This window comes from Syngnathus leptorhynchus, chromosome 2 (genome assembly GCF_054491065.1).
Source record: "Syngnathus leptorhynchus isolate UIUO chromosome 2, UIUO_Slep, whole genome shotgun sequence".
Lineage (NCBI taxonomy): Eukaryota > Metazoa > Chordata > Actinopteri > Syngnathiformes > Syngnathidae > Syngnathus > Syngnathus leptorhynchus.
In genome coordinates, this window is record NC_141196.1 from 19,034,960 (window position 1) to 19,061,452 (window position 26,493).

The following is a 26,493-nucleotide window of genomic DNA, read 5'->3' on the forward strand; positions in this document are numbered from 1 at the left end:
ATTTAACAACCGTTTCTTCATGCTTTGTTTGCTCCCCGCTCCCATCAGCCTTGCACGGAAGACAGTGGTAGGAGCTAGCCGCGGAGCAATTAAATCCAGATATTTCCCTTAGGAGATGGTGGAAACCAAATCAGCTCTTATATCCACCAGGCGGATGCAGAATTGACTAACATGAACATTATGTTGCTTTGTGTCTTCTGAAGGAACGAGTACCCTTCTGTGTGCTTACACATTTGCTTTAAATACAAAAGAAAATAGAAAAGCTTCTATTTCCACCTTGTACTACAAAATTGCATCCAGTATTTGCGTTCCCGAGTATTGTATATCTATACATTTTCACGCTTTTTAGGATATTATAGGATTTGTACAGATACTCATATTTCCGCTAATTTTAGCTGGTGGGGCTTATATTCAGGTGCGGTTTATAGTCAACAAAGTACGGTATAAAGAGCTGAGACTAAAAGAATTAGAGTCACAGCATCGATTACTGCCTAATTCCTATCTTTAAAAGATATGACTATATCTGACCTGTTAATAAGGCCAAATCATTTCTGATTATTGATATATGGACATTGTGACAAAATCATCACAATGTCCATCTGCATTGATTACCCAGACAATTTCCTTTCTGGTACACTATTTACATTAATACAATTTAATTGGTTGACAATATGTACATGAAATAGTGTGAATGAATTAATACTGTACTATCAAAATTATAACCATGTTCAGATTCAAACTCTAAGCAGCAGTTCATGTTGCTGACTAAATGTGCGTGCAAGTGTGTGCGTTTGTGCGTTGTACGTGTGTGTCTGGGAGTAGGTCTAAGTCTACTGTAACCATGTGAGGAAAGGATCAATAATGTTATCAGTCTACTCTCTCTTACGCGCACATATGCACGCAAAGATACGCACACACACACACACACACACCCGAGGGAATAAAAGGCACAAATCGATATTTCTATAGAGCCAACAGAAAGCTGCCACAGCAATTTAAAGGCTTACATGCACATATGTGTATGCACACACACACACGTACTGAGCTGCTTGACCATTGGTTATCTTAAACTATTTCATGGCACCTGAAGTAATTTGGAAACTGTTCATGTAAAATCAATGATGGTGATTTACTGGTCGGTTCTTGTAGTCCTTAGGGTTTTTTTTTGTTGGTTTTGCACTCATGACATCGGTGCTGGTGTTTATAGTTTAAGCCAATTTTGACATTCCCAATGTCTGACACTGGACTTAATTTTTTCCCCTTGAGACGGATGTTTGCATTATCTGTGTACATCAATCAATCAATCAAGCCAAGTTTATATAGCCCTAAATCACAAGCAGTCTCAAAGGGCTCTGTCCTCTGCATTTAACCCATCCCCATGTGATTTTGATCCATCCCCTGGGGGAGAGGGGAGCAGTGAGCAGCAGCGGCGCCGCGCTCGGGAATCATTTTTTTGGTGATCTAACCCCCCAATTCCAACCCTTAATGCTGAGTGCCAAGCAGGGAGGCAATGGGTTCCATTTTTATAGTCTTTGGTATGACCCGGCCGGGGTTTGAACCCACAACCTTCCAGTCTCAGGGCGGACACTCTACTACTAGGCCACTGAGCTGGTGTACATGAAGGGAGAAACAGATTTTTGAAATATCTGTCAGCATGAATAGACAAAAAGCTCCTTAAAATATAAATGGGAATGGACAGATCTAATGTTTACGTCACGTGTAGAATATAGGTGACAGGAAGTCACACTATGGCAAATTCAACCACACAACAAGAAATAGTTCACTCGTTAACTTTTTGACCATTACACTGTGTGTAGTTAAAGCGATAGAATGGCTCTGATGGGCGAGTGGTCATCTCCCAATCAACAGGTTCTGGTTCTAATCCTGAGCTGAACGCTCCTTGAGCCAGATAGTGAACCCCCACTGCTGCACCATCAGTAGGTGAATGAGGAGAGTGTTAAAACGATTTGAGTGCCTTGAAGGTAGCAAAGTGTTACACAAGTGAAAGCCTGTTTATAGCATGCTGTTATACTTGGCATTCTTCTGCTTTATTCTGGCCTTGCCGTGAATGACTGAAACGCACATAAAATATGTTGAAAGTCATCAATAGTGTAGTGATTCACTTTAATTGTCGCTCAATGACTTTGTGAAACAGAATGGTTGATCTTTCTCCTCGTGCCATGTGAATAATAAGTCTCAACGTGGGCTCTATCTTTCTCGCAGTCAGCTGAAATGCGCTCCAGTCTCTGAACACGAGAAGTCGTAGAAAATGAATGGATAAACTGTGTTGGAACTCAAAGCCCACCTTCACGCCCGATTTTTCATCGTGGGGAAGACAATGTTAAAGGGACTAAAGTTATGCACATCAAGTTCGGAGTTGCAGAAGAGGCAAACAGCCACAACAGTACTCGCCATAAAACCTTGAATAAGAATTCTCTGGAGATATATATACTCTACAGAAGATTTTCTGTCTGGACATAAATGTTTTAGGGGAAAACAACGACAACTACAAATCATAAGCTTCTGGGCTTTTGATTAAATTGTTGCTATGGCTATAGTTTGCCTCCTCAAACCTTTTTTATTCTTTTGGTAGAGAGAAATTTCAACAGCTTCGCTCTTAACAGCGCACACTGACGTCGGTGAAAAACTGTGAAAGAAGCATGTTGTGTTCGATTGGTTTCAGTTGCTGCTCCACTGTAATAAAGTCTCGAGGATAAAGTATATTTTAATTCCGCTGTCCCCCCACATCTGAGTGCCTTTCTCCTTCTCAATGCCATATGCTCCAAGCTCCAACTCGGGCTCATTTAGAAAGCAACGCACACACACCAGCTCCATCAAAGCAAGGGAACAGCTGCTCCATTCGATAGGGATGACTACTCTCCCGTCACATAGTACACACGCACGCATGCACGCATGCCACCGAGCTGGATGTTTCATGCTGTTTTGAAAAAGCAAGTGAGGAGCTAAAGATGGAGGGTGGGCTAAAGTAAGAGCAGAGAGGGCAGATCGGAAAGCGTTTGATATAGTCCAATTTATTTGACAATACAATTGTGTCCAATTATATTTAATCTGTACCCGCCATGTCTAAGTACCAGAAGTACAACTCAATTTGGACAAGAACAAGAGCTGCATGGGTTGTGCGCCGTGAGAGTCTGTGGTGGACTTGAGCAAGGGGCGAAAGCGAATACACCTCAATTTGAAATTATTTGGTTTGGCCATTCAAATCAAATTGAGGAAATCATTGACAAGCAGCTCATGTCTAAACACCCTAAGTGGTCATCTAATAGAAGTTATGTTAAATATGTTTTTTGTTTTTTTATCAATGGTATACTGGATTTCACGTTATTAAGATATATCTTAAGAATATATATTAAGAAATAAGACATTTCATGTGTGATGTCATTCTGTTATTTCCAATCGGGGTGCTATGGAAGATGATTATAGGTGCCATAGGCTAGTAATTATTGCTACTTAATAAATATTCCACTTAATTTGCACAAAAATGTTACATTTCTTGTTCACGTATATATGCAGGTGACTTGACAAACAGAGGAAAAAAATGGCAGATGGTAAAATAAATGTGTGTATCCACGTTTTGCTATCCAAAAAAAAAGAGTAAGTCACGGCTTCTTGTGTGTATGTCAGTTATTGCTCACGTTTCACTCAGAGTGAGTGGGTTTGTGAGTAAATTGGGACCGGATCATTATTATTTCAATATTTTTGCTGATGTTGTGCCTGAAAATTCCTTATGTAAAATTCGTGAAAATTGGTAAAGGTTGAGCAACACCCATCAATGGTAGCAAGCTCATCTGCAAAACCTGCACCATTTCCTATCATCAGATAGACATCAAACTCCCCTTGCAGGAGTGAGAATTACAGAGAAATCCAGAATTTGATAGTATCATAATATTGCAACAACAACATTGATAATATCACAACACAGTTACTAAGCAACACTCAAAATCTCGGAAAAAAGAGAGAAGGAACTGCCCTGCTAAAATACCTACTGAGGATATGTCCAATTACCAAAGTAAATGTTAATAAAATATTTTTTTGTGAAGATATTCACTGTTGACTAAATTTGCAATTTATTTTCTTCTTTTGTTAGACATCAACAAATCTGATATTTGATCATTTCTGGATAATAGCAAACACAAATTTATTTTCCTATTTTGTCCCACCTCTAATACTTCGACCATTCATTTGTATTCAGTGCACTACCAGTGATATAAAATCATAATAAAATAGAGACGATTGGTCATTTAGCCATTGATGACTTCCATGCCGCTAGCACGGGCTCATTTCCCAGTCTATGTCTGAAAATACGATAAAGTACATCCATTCAAAATATTAGGGCTGAGTTTACCACGCTAAACCTGATCAGCATCAGCAGTAAAGAAAAAAGGATTGAAAACTGAACACCTTCAACAACTCCACCTGATTCTTGTTGAAGCCTTTAACTCACAGGTGTCAAACCCAAGGCCCGGGGGCCAGATACGGCCCGCCACATCATTTTATGTGGCCTCCCAAGACAATTTGTGCATCAAATTTGTGTGTCATTACTAGAATTGCAAATTGTCTTCACTTTTAATATCTTTATTTTTTTAATATTTGACCAGTTTTTACTCGTCTGATTTGAAAACGAGTTATTTGTCAGTTTGTTTTGTAGCTTTTCTTACTCTATATAATATGAGGTGCTCATACATTCATTTGGGTTGACAGTCATAATGGGCCTCCGAAAGAAGCTATGACCACAATGCGGCCTGCAAAAAAAACGAGTTTGACACCCCTGCTTTAGCTGATGATGCACATTTCATTTAGAACTGTTGACTACAAGTTATCTTTGTCATTGACCACTTTGGGGAAATGCATCTGCTAAATGTATCTTTGTACAACAAGTATGACAATGAAATGAAATGATTGTTGTTGCCTTACCTCCGCAGTGTGGCTCAGACTCAGTTTAGGCAGTTTATTCTTCATGTTGCCAGAGTTTCCCCCATATGTTTGACTGCAGTTGAACCCCTCTGGGGCCACGGGAAGAGGTTTTAATTGAGGAGAGTCGATGGGCGCCTGGTCCTGGCCATCCATCGGGCGAACGTAAGCTGTCGGCTTCTGCTGCACCGCAATCGGCTTCCCTGATAGGCCACCAAGTGGGAATGTGGATGTGGGAGTGGTTAGGCCAGGTACAGGTGCTGACAAAAGTGATGTGGAAGCCAGCGGGGAGGACGACGTCGAGAGGTGAGAGCTTGGTTCAGTTTCTAATGGGGAGCCAGACGATTTGCAATGACCAGCATCCATAGCCAAAGAGCGAAAATTTCCACCATCTATGTGCGTGTAAGAGACGACAAAACAAAAAAATGACCCTCTGGATTATTTGGCTGTTATGTGTTGACTAAATTAATCTGACATTTAAAGCATTTTACTGAAATTGAATAATTAATCATTAAACACACAAGTATTTAAGATGTCAACGAAAGAGTAATTGTTTTTTTTTTCCCGTCCACTTACGAACAAACTGCAAACTGAAAACTAAAGGAGACTAAGTGCTCTCCTGAGAGTTTAAATAGATGAAAAACTCATGCCAAACGTTCAGTGGCACAAAGGTTTTGGGAAGTTTTGACTGCCGCGCTTGCAGCTTACCCCTTGTTTCAATCTTCAGGCTAAGCTGTGCCAATCATACTGGTGTTAAAACTCAATACAGGGTTATGCCAATCTTCTCTTTGAACTTCAAAGAAGGAATGGTTGCGAATACTCTACATATGTATTAAGATTTCCAAAAATGTCAAACTTTTCCAAACATTGTTAGCAGACCAAATATAATCTGTACCCTGTACCCTCAACTTTGTTTTGCCTTTTCACTATCATACTGTACGGATTCGCTTGAATGAAAGGGCTCCAGCAGCAGAGCAAAGAGGCGGATCGTGGCCTCTGCCTCTGGGATGGTGCATTTGGGTGGCCGCTGGAGAGCTTCAGATCGTGAGAATGACGGGGCGTTTTTTCATTTAGTATATGAGAAAGCATTTACTGGGCTGTACTTTTGAACGTTATGCAGCAACAACAATTCATATTCGAGCCGCCCCCAAAACAGTGGTCAAGATTTGCTGATTGTGAAATGTTACATGTTGCAAGGGTGGATAGTGCAGCCCAAGCTTTCACAGTTCAGTTGACCCCACTCCCCGCCTGTTGTGATAGAAAAGCAAAGGAGGCTGTGTGGTGTAGTGCTGTTTGGGACTAATGAAAAAGCGGCATTACGGTTCATGCAATTAATTGTGCGGCCAACAAGTCAACCAATTAAACGCTGAACTTTGATAGGTGCTAAGTAAGCCATTGATTACTATGGTGACACATCACCTGCAATGCTGCTTAGTTGCGAGGTGGTTACTTCTTATTTTAGCAATTAGCTTGCTCAACATGTAGGCAGACATAAGTTTGGGGAAATACAAGCAAAGAACTTTTTGGGTGACCTACTGTTGGACATACCTGGGACAGGAAGAGCTTTAGTGGGATGTGAGGAATGCCGTCTTCCAGAGGAGGTGGAGGAAGAGGATGAAGATGACGAAGAAGGGCTTGAATCTCGTTTTAGACCTAATTCATCTTTCAGAGAGCTAAAAAGCTCATCATGCCTTGGGAGTTCCTGCTCTTCAAACATTGAGACTTTCCCCCTTCCATTTGCAGCTCCTGTAGCCTGACTTTGGCCTTGGCCCAACCCCGGATGGAGGCCTGTTGCCGGGGTGCTCTGCCCAAGTCCTCCCTTTGTCCACTCAGTGGAGCTCCTGGACTTTTTGGAATTGTGATGGGACAATGACTGCACACTTGATGACGCTGTCATTGTTGACGCAGTCGGTTGCATGGAACTTGAGGATGCCAGTGACGCACTTGCGATCCTTTTTTCTCCACCCCGCTCCGCTCCTCCCCCCTCGGTTCCTGTGCCTCCATTCAGGGTCTCACTGAAAAGCTGGGACTCCATTGTAGCTCTCTCAGTCACTGAAGTGGTTGGTGGTTGCATGGTGTTGTTGTTGTTGGCACTGCTGCCTTTGGGGATACCCACTAAATGGCTCTGGTTTGAATGGCTGGTTAACAGGTCTTTCATCTCTTCATAGGAGCCAAGCGTGTTCTGGACCCGACTCGCCAATGCATCACCTTTATTAGTCTGAAAGAGTAAAGGTAGAAGAGACAGTAGGGAAGAAAAGTGACAGACAGGAGTATTAATTAACTTTCCATCTTTCTGTTTTATTTCGAAGCACTTGATGAAAAGCCCTCTTTACTCATTCGGAGAGGAACAGGAAGAGACGAATTGGTTGACCACTGATCAGGCACCAGGACAAGATGATTAATTAAACACATCCCATCCTTAAGAGGGTCCAGTCCAGGCTGGAGCAGTAAAACTAATGGAGCAGGAATCATTATTAGCCTGACCTCAGGTTCTCAAGCAATCATCGCGAGGAGGACAGTCTAGCCTCTACTGATTTATGATCCAAAAGCCCCTTCAGCTGTTACGTGCTCATGCTAAGATGTTCCCCGGAATAGTTAAGAGTCTTTGACAAGTTCTTTAATGATGAAACCACACCATTTCATCATTCGTCGTTTCAGCTCGAGATCCTTTCAGAAAGGCAAAGACGTAAAGAGCAGCCGTTGTTCCTTAATACTCTCGTGTCTTTTCGTGTTGCAAATATTAATCATAAGCCAAAAATGAATATGTCCATGGTACCTGTTAATAATCTGATGAAGACAACAAATGGCAGACAACAAATAAAATAAACAGAAAAATAGTTCAAAATGGAGTCTTTAGGTTGCGCAACAAATTGAACCATACACTGTAACGTACGTGCTAAAATAATTCAACTTTTCTGTGTGTTTATCAATTTTATTTCTGTCAACAATCAAACAGTGTAATAATAGGCAATGATCCACTCAGAGATCTTATTGCTGAGCAGGGAATTCTGCAAGAGTATGCTTTATGAAGCATACAGACTTGAAGATTATGCCCACCATTGATTTGCTTCTACTGAATACAGTTTAATCAGTGGATGACAATTACTACTATTACTGCTTCCCTTTCAGCATCAGGGATGGTTTTGTTTATGCAAAAATTCATGGATCACCAAACCAACGGTTAACTACACATTGGTTATCTCGCAAAAGATTTTGTGCATTATTTCATTTACTTTGTCAATTCATTGCCCAATAAACGACACAGCGAGATCAGACATTCAAATAGCCAATTCTGTCCAACTCTTTAAATTTTTAACATCTCCAGTGCACCCTATGTCAGTTAAAGTGATGTATGGAGCAAATAAAAAAGTAAATGTGTGAGTTTAAAATAAATCAATAAGCAAACGAGCCTAATAAATTGCTAACAACATTGCTTTACAGCTGATAGAAGACACCACATAGAGGAAGAATCTGAATGTAGTGTAGTAGTGGGTAACCCGAACCCTTTTGCAAAGGGACCACTTGCCCAAGGCCAAGCCAACGTGCTAACCTCAACCTTGTCTTTATTATGTTTTGTGTAATTAGAAAAACATATTTTCTTGTTTGCTAAAACAGGGTTGAATTCACTGAAGACGGTCATTGCGCTTGCTGGTTATCAAGCGTGTTACTAACGCCTGCACGTGTGCACATAAAAAGCAAGCTTCAAAATGAAAGAATTGTATATTTTATATTTTAATTGGACTTTATAGTCACTGCGAGGACTAGTCAGAGTGTAGGCCGGCTGGATTTGGGCTCTGGACCGTATTTTGCCAAGCTCTGATGTTCTGATGATATATAGTATATATTGCTGGGCACTCTAACATGTAAGCATGGGTAGAGTTTTCTTTCTTTGAATATTATCCCAGACGCACACAGCCAGAAACCAGCCAGTTGTGGGAATGAACAGCAGCAACTTCTCGGCAAATGGAGCACATCTCATTCCTTTTAAATTCAGTGCTGAAGAGGCAAATGGTCTACATAGCAGAAAAATAAATGAACTTGCTGGGATCCATAGAGAAGATCAACGTGAGCATATTTTAGAAGGAACTGCGAGAAGAGCTCCACTTGCCGATGATGTTGTGTTGGCAGCTGTGAAGTAGGCACTTGGAGATGGTCTTCCACCCTCAGACGTGTGTCCGTGTGTAGCCTGCTTTCAGCTAGTCTAAAGTTTGGTGTACTTTCAGTCACCAAATTACCAGGTAGGCTGGGGGCATGTAAAAGTAAATGCCCATCTTGACCATGACATCACATTGGTGACCCCAGGTTTATAGGTTCCTTGTGATTGACTGGCGATAAGTAAAGCCTCTTGACCAAAGTAAGGTGGTAAGGCTCGACTTGCCCATGACCCCAACCCTGTACAGGCGAAGCGGTACAATTTTTTGTTGTTGCTATTGTTGGAATTCTATTTCAGCAGCCCTCAATAACTAAATCCTGAGGCATTTCTTTATCCTTTATTTTACACTGAAAAAGCAGCATGAGCATAACATTTTATCTATTGTTTATTATATTTTCACAAGTCATAATTTGTATTCAAATCATCTGAACAAATTATTTTTCATCCACACACTTCCACAATACAAACCATTGTGCACTAAAGTCGCCTGTGAATATATTACCTTGTTTCATCTCTATCTCCATCTCGTGAATAAAAATGTGGTGGCTGAAGAGAATGTGAAAACATATTCACAAAGAAAATGTGGAAAACAGAGACAGGGATTAATACCTGCATTTGTGTGTATGTGTGCTCTTGTATGTGTCTAATAGGATTAGCGAGGGATTAGCTAATAGGTGACAGAGTCAAAGTAAATGAGAAAGTCAGACAGTGACAGACACCCAAATGATATGAAGGCAGAATGAATGAAGAAAACGACAAAAATAATGATTGAGATGAAGGTTGCTTATAAATCCCTGGTGATAACAAAAAGATACAGATCTCAAAGAACTGAGCAAGCGTGGGCCGCATGATTGAGGAGGCCCTATGATTGTATGTATCTGTAAAGTGACGCCTTCAGTAAAAATTGAAATCTCAAGCAGGACAAATAAATCAACAAAGCCAAGGAGCAAAGTATGCCAGAGCCATTTGTCATGAGTCATGGGAGTTGGAGCTGAGCTGTAGCAAGGGCATGTACTGTATAGAAGGGAATCACATAAATATGAAACAAATAAACATAAACCCCTGTATGTGGTCAAATCAGCTTTATGGCCTGAAGGATTACAAAATGCCCCACCCATCATATTTTCTCCCAAATGGTCACAGCATTAGGTAGACCTGCACACCCCAAGAAATGCACCAAAAGCTCAGGTTTGTTTCATTTAACCTCTCAGGGAGAAAATGCATATTGAATTTACAAATGTTTGTCTGATGCAGTGACTGAAAGTTGTTAATAACAGTTTATTTTTGTAATCAAACATTATGATCGAACAGAAACACACCAGTGTCACAAATTAACATTCTTTCAGGGGATGCTCACTGTCCTATACCTGAAATGTTAATTGAGGTTTTTTTCAACATGTTTAAAAACAATTCTCAGTGAGATACCGTTTTTAAGACCTCATTATAAACAGCCCCACAATGCGAAATAAACAAATCTGAGTCTAGATGTTGTGTTCAACGTAGACTCTGATTCATTCATTATTTGGTTATTATTTATTTATTCCTTGTTCATTGAATGTGTCACCTGGACTCATTCATTCATTCATTCATTCATTCAGTTAGTTTTGTAGGCTATTATTCCTTATATACCTTATATACTTATACCTTGAACGTGGCACACTGGATTTCCAATTAAATACAAAAATAAGATGTGCTTTAAATGCTGACTTTCATCTTTAATTTGGGGGAATTTACAATACACCTAAATCCGATATTGCTGTCGGATTTATAAGAGTCAGTCAACCTCAGGCCGCCTAACTGCATGCTAGCATTGAATCGATCTGGGAGAAACAAAGCACCTCAGTCACGAACATGGTGTTCCACAGGGATCTATTTTGAGGCCCCTTGCTATTTCTTATTGTACGTATTTGCCGCCTCTAAGTTCCATCCTACATAAACATGGCCTTTCACTGCTCTGCGGATGACCACTCTTGTCTTTCCGAGAGGAAATCAAAGCCTAGGTGTCCCTCAATGTTCTAAATTTCAATGGAAAGAGAACAGAAACTATGTTGTTTGGTTATAATGGCCTTTGTACATCCCACCCTGTTGACTGGCATCTTATCTAAAGCCAACAGTCTTGAACTTGGGTTTCAAATTGAAAAGTGAGTGTAAATTGGACTGGCAGATCAGTGCTGTTGTTAAATCCAGCTTCTTCAATCTTAGGAAAATGGCTAAGGTGAAACCCTTCCTTTTTCAACAGCACTTAGAAACAGTAATCTAGTCCTACACACCTCCCCGGTGCCACACATCCGCAGACCAGACTCTACTGAAAGTGCAGAGGACTAAGCGGAGCCTCAGAGGGGATTGAGCCATTTATGTTGCCGGTCCTTCCCTCTGGAATGACCTCCCCTCAAATGTTAGGCAAGCCCCTTCTCTGTCCAGCTTAAAAGGCCCATTTGAAGACCCATTTTTATGATTTGGCTTTTGACTACTGTATATTAATTAGTGTTTTAATTGACTGTTTTATTGTTTTACAGTTTACTGTCTTTGTGGTTGTCCAATTGTCATATGTAAAGTGCTTTGTTACAGCTCCACCTGTTGTAACATGCACGATATAAAGTTGTTTTGTATTGTATAAAAAAATATTAAATCAAATGAAAATGCCTGAAAATTTGGAACAGTCTTTTGATTTGATGTAATTTCTAAATATGGTTTAATTACCAAATAATTACAATCACAACAACTAACACATTTTCGCCTAATCTCATTGTTATGCTTGAGATAACAGTCCAATTGTGAATAACAATATTTCACTCTCGCACCAACCCTGGTTGAGAAACTTTATTAAATTTATCGCTTAAACTGTGACACTTCTCTTATATTTTATAATCTTTTATTTTATTATCTTATAAATTCAGTACCGTCAGTCACTCTTACTTACTTTGTAAGGTTCACCAAACAGGTTGAATCCAGTTAAGAACAAATCTTCATCCTGTTGGACCTCCTGGGTCCTCCTCTCCCATTCTCTCCTTTTCAGGACACTGCGCTCCGACTCCAAATGGCTAAAGGGAAACCGAGAGAAAAACTCATTAATGTTGCCCACTGAGAACAATCCACTGGCAGACACTACTGTCTTTTTACGTCTGACATGTGGACAATATCAAGCATTAACAATGGCAAATAAAAGCATGATAGCAGATACACAATCCCCCAACTATCCATTCCTGACCTAAAAAAAAAAAAAAGAAAGAAAAACAATGGATCACTTGATACACTTCATTCCCAGAATGCAAGATGTATTAAATTAAAGATATGGCTGTATCATTGCTGGAAGTTGATTACAAGATGCAATCATGGGTAATTTACTGTTGGACAGAATAGTCATACTTAAGTTATAAATAGTGTAATTTGTCACTCTACGTATTTTTATGTTGAGCAGTAGAGCATATCAATGATGATTACCTCATATACGTCAGAAGAACAACCAAACTTGCCATGAAACAAAAGTGCTCACATTAGAATTCTGATGAATATGAAACCTCAAAGTAAAACAAATTGTCATGCATGCAGTGTTATTTGATTTATTAGGGTATAGAATTGAACATTATTATCCCTATGACATTGGAAAAAAATGACAGGTCATTGAGACTTTGATTTATGCCACGAAATGCGTTAAATGTACATAGGTTGTTAATAATAATTGGACCTCTCATTATGAAAATTCAACTCTTGGAGTGTAACTTCCAACACGTGCACGAGGTTTTGCATTAAAAACTTCTCAAAATACAACTTGCAATTATTGTGCTTACTGAGAGAAGAATGTAATTTTATTCAGTCTAAATTCACACCTCTTTTAAAATCGATTATTCAATGGATTTTTTCCAATCAATTAACAGAATAAAGATGCAAATGTATTTTTCTTTTTTAAGTACAGTGCACAGCACACCTGAAGATTTTTCATTAATAAATTATTGATATTCTCTTGAAATATATATTGCATTGCATGTAGACATTTTATTGATTATTCTTGCAGCAGTTCTCATCTTAAAGGGTGTCTCAGTGGCTCCACAGAGCTCAAACAAGATTTCCGCACAAGTGTCAACCGTTTTCTAAATACAATATGAACTGCTGCTCCACAGAGTAGCCATGCACTTCTTTTTTTTGCTCTCTTCCAACTCCCACAGCATATATGCATGTGTCTCTTTCAATTCTCCTCAGTGCTTGTCAGCCAGCAGGTCTGAGTATGAAAATGTCACAAAGGCTTTTTATCGCAAATTGTTTGTGATCCAGAAGGGCAGACATTTCAGATGAAATAAAAAAATAAAAAGGGCATAATTATTCTTTCTCTAATCCCAAATATCCCAAAGGTGACTCTGTTTTTTATTCGTAAGTACCGTATGCTACGAGATGGTCACTTTCATTCCTTTGTTTTAACTTTAGTGGCCTGCGTGGGAGTGAGGTAGTGAAATGTTGATGACATAATGTACCTACTGAGCTATGCCACATTCCCTTCATGTCCTCTCTTGGTGTCGTTGATCAAATCTGAATTAAGTGAGCTTTTAATCAGTCGTTCTGGGAAGTACTTTCTTGGCTTATACCTCACCCATGAGTGCTGCTGGGTATATGATTCATGAATGTTTCCTGTGTATCACAGCTGGAAGCATTAATTGAAACAAGTGATCTGTGGAGCGTAATAATGGTGTAGATTGTTTCCCACATAATACCGTCTATTTTTAAGCAAAGGCTACGTTTTATTATGCTAACCCAAAGCTTTTCACTCAGCTGTGGTCTAGCGATGAGTCCACAGAGAAATCGACAAGCGGCTCTTAGAGGTTTAAAGTGTCTGTGAACAAGCACACGCTACGTGCACGCCTGTGGCCTATTGACCCAGGAAAGGGCATCTTGTTTCAGCCAACATGCTGCACAGAGAGTAGACGAAGGGCCTAATTAGCCATCAACACAATTAAAAGAGACATTCTCTTTTCCTGCGCCAGACCTCTCCTCTGACATCTAATCTCCCAATAAGATGTAGGTGGGAGGTAGGAAGAATGGAGAGGGGCGACCAGAAGAAGGGGAAGGAGAGCATGGGGGGGCGGGGGGGTTATAGAGGCCCATGGGAACGGAAAAGAAAGCCTCACAAGGTAACCGACTGTTTCTTAAAAGGAAAGAAAATATGAGAATGATGAAAGACTGAGTAGAGGGAAGAGGACAGAAAAGTAGGATGAGATGAAGGCATGAGCAAAAAGTAACAGCAATGGGAATTCCTGTAAAATGATTGACAAGTCTGTGTGCGTGTATGTTTGTGTGGGTTTGTGTGACTGCGTCAGAGGAGAGTGTTCATCATCTGTCTGTACGCAGAGATAGGTGACAGCTCAGTAAGTCACATGACACAAATATGCAGCACAAGCTCCATGCACACAAGAGATGTGTAGATGTCCATCATTGACAAGTTGAGATCTTGACACGCCTCCAGTGATACATTAAAGATTCACTTTAATTTATATATACGATATATTTTGACATGACAGAGATACAGGTGTACACATATTGTGGATTTCATTCAGGAGTTAATAAGCTGGAATCTGAAGAAGCGGGAGACGCAGACCACTATGTGTTCACATCGTGCACACCCCTTCACTTGCAACCTTGACGGCCACTGAGGGCAGTGAGACGATTTGTGATGCAACAGAGAAGGAAGCAATCATGAATGAAATTATCGGACACAAATTAGTCAGTAATAAAAGATGAAAGTCTTTCATTTCAATTACAATTGAAAGAAAATCAATTTCACCGCTTGTCATTTGGAGCGTCCAAATTGTTAAATTATATCTTTGACATAATGATTAAATTTGGGGCCATTGCATCTTAGGCAGTTATGAAGATGCATCATTGTTTATTGGTTATTTTTTCCCATGCCGAGCACACACAAACATATTTCGGAGTCCGCTGGATCGTTGTCTGACTCCACTTGACACACATTATGGTGCAGCACTTTACATCAGACGTCGATCAGATCTTTCATTTTTACCAGGACTTTGAATGACCAAACTTTTTTTTTCTATTCTTAGCAACATGATGGTGGTTATAGTGTCAACTTTGAATCGTAGAGTCGCTGCAGGAAACTACTTCTTCTCATTCCAAATTATTGCTGACAAAGGAGTCACTTGTGCTAAGCACACTTTTTCACGATATTAAAAAACGACATTAAGTTACAAAATGATATTTTGTGTGTTGGGAATTCCTGCAAATGTGTTATTTTTGGTGTTTGTCATTAAAGGAAAAATTATACAGCGATACAAAATTTCAGGAAAGTCGCTTTGTTTTTAAATTGTCTTGGTAAAACACACACACACACGCGCACACACACACACACAGACAAAACCTAACCCGGAGGTAAACTGTAATTTCAAAAAGATATTGAAACATTTTATTGGCCTTCCTTTACTGTTTCTTCAAAAGCCTAATCACAGACAGAAGTGCAATTAACTTGACAGCTTTACAGACATGCAATATTTTATTATTATTATTATTATTATCATTATTATTATTATTATTATTATTATTATTATTATTATTATTATTATTATTATTTACTAAAAGAGACATTTCAAGTACCTTTTTCCCCTAAGAGAAACTTGCAAATTATTTTCTTTTTTTTTTATGTATGCTTGCAATGCTTTATGTGCGTGCGTGTGTGCGTGTGCATGTGCATGTACGTATCCTGAAGTAATGCTGATAGCCAGAGTAAACTCTGGGAATTTAATCTCAACAGAGCTGTGCTGGTCTCCCCTGAGAACTATTCACACACTCTTTAAATTCACTCACCCACACACACACACACACACACACACACACACACACACACACACACACACACATACACACACACACACACACACACACACAATCACACACACACTCACAAACCCATGCGCAAACACACACATACATGCTGGCTTCCTTGTTGCCTTCTCTTGCACATTTTCAGGTGTTTCAAACAACAATATTGGACTTGTATAAAGTATGGCCATCGAGTCAGATTGCATTTTTTCCATCAATAAAAAAAGAATACAATGATTTGAACATTTCTTCAAAACAATACAAAAAGAAAATGTTTAAGTTTAAACTGCGAAATGTTATTCTTTCTTTTTTAAGTGTTCCATTCAGGACTTTTACGTATTTCCAATTAACCTAGTCACCTGAGAAATGGATACATGTCGTCATCAAATGCGTGAAATTAAAAATCAACATCTTTAATTTAAACACACATACAAACAAAAATGTTTTTAGGAAAAACTTTTCATCATGTCGCTCCTGCTACGCAGTTGGCCAAGAGCACACAACATAAAAGCCACAGTTAAATGCTTGTGAAAACATTGATACGTTTGAGCTCCAAGAAAGAGATGATATTCCGGTGTGTTCTGTCGTTATTTAGAAAGAAGGCAGCGGCCTGCGTGTGTCGCTGAGAATTTGTGGGTCCACATCACTGTGACCACTCATGCAGTATTTGTGTCTTCTGGGAAGAACTGTCAGAACAGTTCAAGGCAACCTCTTGAAATATGTTTCAACTAATTTAAAGCCATCCAGACATTCGCAGCAAAGTTTTTCTTTGCCATCTGAGCGCAATAAGCCCTTGCACACATTTTGCACACTTACTGGATTAAAGTGTTCCCTTGAAGATGAAAAGCATTTGTTTCAGCTCAAGTGAACATATCAGCATTTATCTCGCATCTGAAACTATCTTTTGTAAATGCACACTTTATAATTTAGCAAAAGAGAGCCAAATTATCGAAACACTTTGAAGCCAAACATTCATAACAGTGAACAGTGACAGCACGCAGCGGCTCTTTTCATTTAAATGAGAAAACATGCAAATAGGGCTTTTATGTCTAAATGCTTCCCACAGTTCTGATGAGCTCTTTTCAGCGCAGATTGGATGATATGACACAGTAGGAAAGGCACAGGTGTTAGTGAAGCCGTTAATGGGGGGCTGTTTTCCATTCAGGCTTCCCACTGTGTTCTGGTAGTCACCAGAACCTTCTGCAACGTGATGGAATACAGCCTTCAGACAACCACATGTTCCTTGCATTAGAGAAACAAAAAAAGATGCCATCCCATTTCTGTAGATCCTGGTTGTTGTAGAGCATATTGCTGGTTTTAAAGCCCTGGTGTCATCAAGTGGCACAGTCTCGCACAATTCCGTGCAGATTGGTATCCCCTGATCAGCATTATCTTTTCGTTTTGGCCACTGCAGCTTCAACTTAAGTACATAACCACTTTGGCAGTAGTTATTATAGCAGCAGGACAGCATGTCACTCCAATTAATTAAACTAACTAGAGAAATGTGATATGGGGCAGTGCTGTCTGCAGACATTATCTATAAACACTCTATTGCAATCATAGGACCAGATGTCATGTATTCTGTGATTAATTTTCCTGTCTTACCTTCTGGATATTTTGGTGTTTTAGTCAATGTTCACGCAGTAAATGGACGTTTTAAATGACAATTATCCACCACTGATTGGCTGTGATCCCTCAGCATGTTAATATTACAAATGGACTTGTAGTTCAGAAATACAGGAACTCCTCATGGGCAAACCAAAATGTTCATGTGATTTTACAATAATAACTACATTCATATATGGTGTCATTTCCTGGCCAAGGACATTTTTGGCCACTTGTCTTTTTTTTTGCAGTGGTTTAGAGATGAAAAGCTAAAACCTTTGCAATTGTAAAAACAATTATGTCCCGATCAAAATAAGAGTTATGGGACAGAGGGCTGTAATTGTGTGTATGCAAGTCTCCAACGACATACATTTACCGTGACCAGTGGAAACACGTTACTCCCATAAAACCAAATATAAGCCCAGTGGATTGTTGAAATTTTGGGGGTGTGGCATAAGAGAGGGAGGACAAGCGTTGTAATGATACATGTAAAACTGCATTGGAAGAAACAAGATAATTGTGATATAAATACACTGCAAAATATGCAAAATTATTATAATCAGGATTTCTCTGTCTTGGTTCAAATTGCAGTAGCCTACATTTACTTTGCCTGTGTTCAAGTGACATTCCCATGCACTTCCAAAAGTCAGTGGTCAGAAATGTCAGGCATCCCTCAACCCAAACATTTCTACACTCCCACAGTAACTTTCATTTACCATCATTGCATCCTAGCATGACTTCTTTTCATTTCATGACTTAGGTCTAGCTCACATTCTGTCCACCCTTTTCCAAATTGCTATTGAATTGCTGCGGCACCACTTGCCATCTTGAACAGGTAATCATTATGATTCACATACTGTAAGGACAGGGGGTCACATATGACAAGGTCAATTGCCAGGAGGATGAGCCCGACAGGTTTCTTGTCAATTTCTCCCTCATGTCATGACAGTACATTGGCACTGGGATCATGTAACCCTCTTGGCTGTTCACACATTAAACACTGAACAAGTGTTGTACTTATTCATCAATCCATTTTCTACACGTCTTATTATATTATGTCCTCATTAGAGTCACGAATGAGCTGAAGCCTACCAGCTGAGTAAAGGAAAACTATTCACATTCACACCTACGAACAATTTAGTTTTTAGTGACCTAACGTGTGTTTTTTCAAATGTGGGAGGAAGCGTGGGAAAAACATCCAAACACCACACAGAAGAATTAAAGCCAGACCTTTTTGACTGTGGCACGTTGCATGCAATTGTGCATTTTGAAATCAGCTTTCCAGCATTTACAAATAATATAAAATTAATTAAAATACATTTCAAATACTAGAGACATAAAATATCCATCCATCCATCCATCTTCTTCCGCTTATCGGGGTCGGGTCGCAGGGGCAGCACCTTGAGGAGGGACTCCCAGAGTTCCGTCTCCCCAGCCACTTCATCCAGCTCATCCCGGGGGATCCCAAGGCATTCCCAGGCCAGCTGAGAGACATAGTCTCTCCAGCGCGTCCTGGGTCGTCCCCGGGGTCTCCTACCGGTGGGACATGCCCGGAACACCTCCCCAGGGAGGCGTCCAGGACGCATCCTGATGAATGCCCGAGCCACCTCATCTGGCTCTTCTCAACGTGGAGGAGCTCTACTCTGAGACTCTCCCGAGTGACCGAGCTTCTCACCCTATCTCTAAGGGAGAGCCCTGACACCCTGCGGCGGAAACTCATTTTGGCCGCTTGTATCCTGGATCTCGTTCTTTCAGTCACGACCCATAGCTAGTGACCATAGGTGAGGGTAAGAGCGTAGATCGACCGGTAAATGCCTTTGCCTTTTGGCTCAGCTCTCTCTTCACCACGACGGACCAGTACAGAGTCCGCATTACTGCCGACGCTGCACCGCCTGTCGATCTCGCGCTCCATCCTGCCCTCACTCGTGAACAAGACCCCAAGATACTTGAACTCCTCCACTTAGGGCAGGATCTCATCCCCGATCCGGAGAGGGCATTCCACCATTTTCTGACCGAGGACCATGGACTCGGATTTGGAGGTGCTGACCCTCATCCCAAGGGTGAACCACTCCAGTGAGAGCTGGAGATCACGGCCTGAAGAAGCCAACAGCACCACGTCATCTGCAAAAAGCAGAGACGCGATGCTGAGGTCCCCAAACCGGACCCCCTCAACGCCTCGGCTGCGCCTAGAAATTCTGTCCATAAAACATATGGACACAAAACATTTTAGTCTTCTAAATACTTAAAAAATTGAACATATAATATTAAATATTATTAGTACACAACCCTCATATACACACACACGCATGAACTTCAAGTCACATAACAGAGCAGGCGGCAACAGAAAACAGCGAGAGCAGCATAAGTGCATAAAACAGACTTCCTATTTGCCATTTTATGCATCAGAGCTTATGCATTGGAGGAATTACTACTTGTTGGAAATCGCTATGGTAATATAAATAGGTTCCTCGTGCGTCATATAAGACATTTAACTTTAGCCTTTATTCAGGAGAGTACTGATTATACTGTGTTTTACATGTGTTTTCTATTACAGTTAGAGTGTTTGAGACACTGGTAACTCTTAACACTCATGCAAATGTTAATAAAACGTACATGCAGTCTAAATAATCTATAGCTACCTTTTGCCATCCAATGAAAGAGCATTTAATTTTTCTGCCCGTCACTATATGCACCTGGCATGGATAGACAACCAAAGACTTTTCTGATGAGTACAATTAAATAGTATATATAACAAATAAAAATGTGCATTATTAATTACCGTATTTTCCGGACTATAAGTTGCAATTTTTTTCATAGTGCAGGGGGTGCGACTTATAATCAGGAGCAACGTATATGTGAAATTATTAACACATTATTACTTGATCATTAACACATAACTTACTATAGAATAGTATAGTTGATTACTTCACATGTTATTTTCACTTTAAACCACATGAGGGCATACTAGGCCTGTGGAATAATTGGAGCCGCCACTGACAATGAGTCTGACCTCGGCGCCGCATGTACTTCTAGAGTCAGCACCGGCGTTGTTTATAAGTGACACGAAGGATGAAGATTTCAATGGATTTAATGATTTGGAGTGGCACGGACAGTTCGATAAAATTATTGATGTTATAGTCATTTGATATAGAGTTTGTATATAGTTATATAGGTCTGTGGAATAATTGGAACTGCAACAGACGATGAGTCTGACGTCAGGCCCGCATGTACTTCTGGAGTCAGCAGTGGGGTTGTTTACACAGAGGATGAGGATTTCGACGGATTTAATGATTTGGAGTGACACAGATGGTTTGATAAATGAGTTATTTATGTTGTAGTTATTTGGATAACTGTTAATATGTTACTTTAGGCACATTCTCAGTTCCTCATTTGTTTATGTAACTTTAGCATACCGTATTGTTTAGCCTGTTTTTGCCTATTCATGTCTGTTCTTGGTGTTGGATTTTGTCAAATAAAGTCCCCCCAAATATGCGACTTGTACTCCGGTGCGACTTATATATCTTTTTTTTTTCTTCTTTATTATGCATTTTATGGCTAGTGCGACTTGTACTCCGGCGCGACTTATAGTCCAGAAAATACGGTATGTGAGAATCCTTTATGTGTTCATTTATGTGTTCACTTTCTATCGAACAAAAGTCCAAGTGTATTGAACCAAAGAGTAAACGGTGACCACAAAAAAAAAAAACTCAGTAGTCAGTAAAGACAATGAAGCTTTGTTTGTCCATGCATTGTGGCTTGTAATGAATAATTCGGAACATTGTTTGGAGTAAGTTATTTAATTAATCCATCTTCTAACAGATGAAATTCTCCTGATTAACACCTTTGTCTCAAGTAGTGTTATGCAAAGCCCTTCATACACTTTCAGTCTTTGCATTTTATTTAGCCTGCATTAAGCCGAGCGGCTCAATTAAGTATAAACCCTTGAATGTGCTCACTGTGTGTGTTCATGGAGGGGGGGGGGGTGTCTGCGCAGCTCGTAGGAGTGCTTTGGAATGACAGGGAGGAGTGAGGGGGATAATGAGAGGGGGAGGAGAGGGGGAAGGAAAGAGGAATAGCTGTCAGGCTGCAGACAAAAGCTTTGTTTGAAGTGTCACTTCAACGACACATTTTTGTCAGCGTGTGTTTGTGTGTATTTCTCCTGGTTTGTGTGTTCATTCTGAAAGCATTAGACATCAGAGGAAATATCAGCAGGCATCCCTGGACCCACAGAGAAGAAGATGAGCCAGAATGCTATCAACGTGGATATATACAGCTTGTACTTTATTCATTGTAAAGATGAACAACATCAAAAATCTCACAATAGCGTGCCGGTATCTATGTATGTGTTACACGGGCATTATAATGAGACATGGGCTTCAAACACTTTTTTACCTTTTGGCTTTGTTTTTATGCTCATCACACAAAGGTGTGTGGGTGACACTGATGGATGGATAAACAGACTAAGAGCAAGGCCAGGAAAAGCGGGACACCACTTTGTGGTTTTCACTTTTGCATCAGATCACATCGCATCATATTCATTTCCTTTTGTTGTGTGCTTAGAAAATTATCAGTATTCAAATTCACAAAATGATTCAGATCTCTAAAGAAACTTAGCGAGACATTCCACGAATGCTTAACGGCGTCTTTTTTTTTTTGGTAGGTATAGTATATACATAGTATATTTTTCAAATATGACCCAATACAAGGACAACACGTTATCAAGCAATGCGCCTCGGGCCGAGTGACAAAAGAAGGGAAGTCGTTTCAAACACGCAAGCTGCAAGCGCTGTTACGCTTCTTATTGGCTGCCGCTTGATGACATTGCTTCTAGGCGACATACATTAAAAGCACTAGAATTCCTCGACGACTGTTTGACCTTTCTAGTAGTAATACCAAAGTAAATACATTTAAAACCAATCCCAAAGGCTCATGTACAAAACTAATAAAAACGAAGGTTATTTTTGCAATAGGTTTATTTAGTTACCACTAATTTTGTAAAAGAAACATGTAGTTTTAGTTCGTTTTAATTTTTCAAAAACATTTTCATTTGTATTTTATCAACAAAATCAAAATTAGTTATTTTGTTCGTTTTAATTGGCTAAAATAGCTTTGCCTCCCACATTCCCAAAAAATGCAATCCTGGTTTATCGACAACTCTAAACGTTTGTCTATACGTGACCAGCTGTTGGCTACCGACCAGTCTAGGGAGCACCCGGCCTTATGCCCAACGTGAAATGTAATGGGCTCCAGCTCAGCTCAATTAATGGATACCGTATGGATGTTCGTCCAAAAGATGTTAGTCCAACTTTTCCTGAATCAGACGTGACAAAAATAATCAATATAATAAAGAAACATTCCTGTTCTTTCGTTGATTATTGATAGTACTCCTGTTACCTTATGATCTAAGAAGGTGGTATGAATTTGTACTGGTTCGTTTGTCTTTTGTTTACGTGTGTGCTGCTAGTGTCTGCTAGTGAGTGTCAAACATTGTCTCAAAGCAACTGCGATTATAGTTAAGATATTTGGCCAATGCTTTGTTACACTGGCACACAACTAACACGAAGCTGGTCCATTATTCTGAACTCCGGAATAGTTTGGATTGAAGTCAACTATCCCATCTGCTTGCACAGAGTTGCTCTCATGAGTCAGGTGGTAGATTGTGCTCCCAGATGGTCTGAAATTGTACCGCCGTACCCCCTGCCCTCACACACATGGCTGTGGCACCCTTGTGCAAGGCACTGCAACTGCTCTTCAGGCAATATAAAGCTGCCAACTTCCACAAGTCACCAATTATATGTGCTTGCTGTGTTCACTACAAGGTCACTTCCAGAGTTCACATTGGATTGTAATCTGTGTCCAAATTACTGCAATTGGCAGCACAATGAATCTGGGTGTTGAAAAGCTACACTCCTTCCTTCGTGTTCAACATTTGCATGTTCTCCACATGCTCGATTGAGTGTTCTGGGAGTACTCCCAGTCCAGGGTGTATCCCGACTCTGGCCCAAAGTCAGCTAGCTGCCAATGAGGATAAGCAGTGTGCAAAACATGGGGAAGTGAAATATATTTATGAAATCACCTTCATCACTTTAGAGGCACTTGGAGAATGTTAAAAGTCACTTGTGAATGGCAAAAACCATGATTTGACCATAACATTTATTTCTTTTTTACATTCTTTTTTATTCACATTAATGTTATAGGTATAAACATTTCACATGCTACATTGTATAAATATTGAATACAATTCACTAAAATACATTTGAGAATATTTTACAAAATAACATTAAAACCCTTGGCTTGTGTGCGCGTGTGAGTGTGTGTGTGTGTGCGCGCGTGTGTGTGTACGTGTGTGTGAGTGTGTGTGTGCAGTCCGTGCACACGTCTGCGTGTGTGTTAAATGAGTGTGGTGTCCATATTTAATGGTAAGCCTGCTTTATTGTGAGTACTCAGACATCCAGTAATGGCTTTTAGGGACCACTGGAATAAAAGGAATGGAAAGAACGATAAGAAGGAGAGATCAGAAGGGCGAGATTCTCGAGTGTGTGTGACACAATGAAAACAGGCCACTCAGACACATTTCCGAGAGCAAACACTTTTGAGCAGAATCGTTGTCAGAGCAAACACGGACTCTGGTGTCTCTAAAGGACGTCACACCACGACCCTGACTTCATTGCAAATGCATGAAAGGCCTCTCAATACTTTTTATAGAAAAGAAAAAATATGATGATAGACTAACCTCTAAAAATAGCCAAACAATAGGATATCCAAGAATTACAATTTTCATTATTTTTTAAACTTATTCTGCTGAAATTCAAGATAACCTTTCAAATTTTTCTTGGAGATAATCCTCAACAACACACTAATGAAGATGACTTCACTCTTTTTCCTAAATGTGAAAAAAAGGATTGTGAAGGATGTGTGAATATTCACAGATAAGGTGTGAATATTCTCAGTTTTTATGAAGAATGTATGTCCGATTATTGATTGTGTAAGGTGCAGCTGAGCGACAGCCACAACAAATGAAGTAGCTGACACATAATGACTGAATTGACTTGCATTAAGTGATACATTCAGATAAAACATGGCTGTCTATATATGTGCATTGACTGTATGGAGTGGATGGGATGCCACTTCTTCCTCCAGTGCAGACAAATTAAACTTCGGGCCCATCCGCTCCCTTTTGCGAGGCAAGTTGTGCCTGCTGGTGGTACACAGAAATATTGTTTTTCATGGCAGTCTGTAAGTCTCATGCTGAAGTCATTTATCCTTCAGTTCAGTGGCGGTACTTGTACTCCTCCCGACAACAATGAGATCTTTTGCAATTTTGCCCAAGATGGAGACTTTAGCATTCCCTGACCAAACAAAGCTGCATGGTGCCTTTTGAGACACTGCACCTGCACCTCCACATCTTAAAAATCATTTTTGACATCATTACTTTCATAGATTTAAAGTGCACTCATACTTCAATTGGACTCCACTTTGGCCACTAGCAAAGCAGTTAAATGCTGAATCAGTTCAATTCAAATCATTGTGTGTGTGGCCATATTCATTTGCGACAGATGAAGCTAATTGATTTCAATATTCTACAGCACAGTAGGAAGTCCTCTTTTTTTTTTTTACTGATGACCTCCAAATGTGTACTCTCCTTTTGAATATAAGGTGTTTTCAAGTTGACAGTGTGCTCCACAGATTTCAATGACATTCACAAGTATATAAGAAAAAGTCAATGCTGTCAGTGAATCATGCCACCTGGGAGTAGTGTGTCAAAAAGGCACCAAGAAGTTTTGTTTGGTCAGTAAAAATTGATTGTTCACTCTCACCAAAAGGCCACCATCTTGGCCAAAATTGCCCACGGTGTTATTGCAGTAGGGAAGTGAACACTGTACATGTACTGCCACTGAACTTGTGCATAAATGGCGAGACTTAAAGACCACCACAAAATATAAAAAATCTCCACTTACAACAAAGAGTGCAAATAATGGCAGGGTTTACATTTAATCCCGTTTTGGAAGTCTTGTCTTAACTTTATTTAAAAAGATTTTTTACAATATTTTTAGTGTGTGTGATTAAAATAACAATTGAAAGTAAAGTTCATAACCTGAACTCCAAGTAAGCGGTTTGGTTCGTGGGCATCAGCGCAAACTACCTCATTATAGAGTTTCTTCCTCTGCATTTTAGATCTCTACTTAAATTAGTAATGACATTTTAATTTGAATCTCGGAGAATAAGTTTGTTGATCGCAGTTAATGGCGGGACGAAAAAAAAAATCACTGCTGGAAAGTGTTGACTGTACAACAAAGCAGCGCCTGCAGAGCTGCAGTCGACAGGGTAAAAGCTTATGTAAGCAGAAGCATGTGTGATTAAAATCAGTGTACCATTTAAATATCTAATTATGCAACAAAAACTAAATAAACATATTGAATAATTATATTGAATGATTACATTGAAAAATAACTGCAAGCTCCCAAAGATGATTTCAATCGCCTGTGTATTTCCATTTTGGAACAACATTCAAAATCTCACACTCAAAGTCATTAAGCCAAGTTTTATGGCAATGATTCCCCCAAAAAGTAATGTTATCTTGATATTTGTGTTGAGCTATGTTGAATTGAGTTCATACCGAGGGTAGGGGAATATGAATAAACAACTCACACGTATATCAGGGAAGCAGTCTAAGTGGTTCAACCGGGGTCAAAGGAATGGAGACAAGGATCCAACTGGGAGACATTTCCCCAACTCTGACTCATTCCGCCATGATTACCTTTTTATACTATGAACATTAAGCACACAGTATATGACTTTATGTCTGTGACCTATAACTGTAGAAAACTCTCGTGGCCACCACTTGTCCTTTGATTTCCCGCACAAATTAAGGACAATGTGGAATTCTTGGAAGCTCTGTTAAATTAACATATACTGTTTTCCACTATACACTTCACCGATATTTTTGCATATTTATGAATTGCTTTAAACATTTCTGCACAAGT

General features: G+C 39.8%; 1 protein-coding gene across 2 annotated transcripts in view; it reads right to left on the minus strand.

The window, feature by feature from the left end:
- aff2 (AF4/FMR2 family, member 2) overlaps nucleotides 1–26,493 on the minus strand; it is a 114,977-nt gene that overhangs the window by 60,993 nt on the left and 27,491 nt on the right. For both annotated transcript variants that reach the window (XM_085904901.1, XM_085904900.1), the window contains exons 2-4: nucleotides 12,006–12,126; nucleotides 6,481–7,150; nucleotides 4,936–5,324 (exon numbers count right to left, since the gene is read on the minus strand). In XM_085904901.1, the coding sequence (XP_085761027.1) occupies nucleotides 4,936–5,324; nucleotides 6,481–7,150; nucleotides 12,006–12,126 (1,180 nt within the window). The remainder of the gene's footprint in view (nucleotides 1–4,935; nucleotides 5,325–6,480; nucleotides 7,151–12,005; nucleotides 12,127–26,493) is intronic.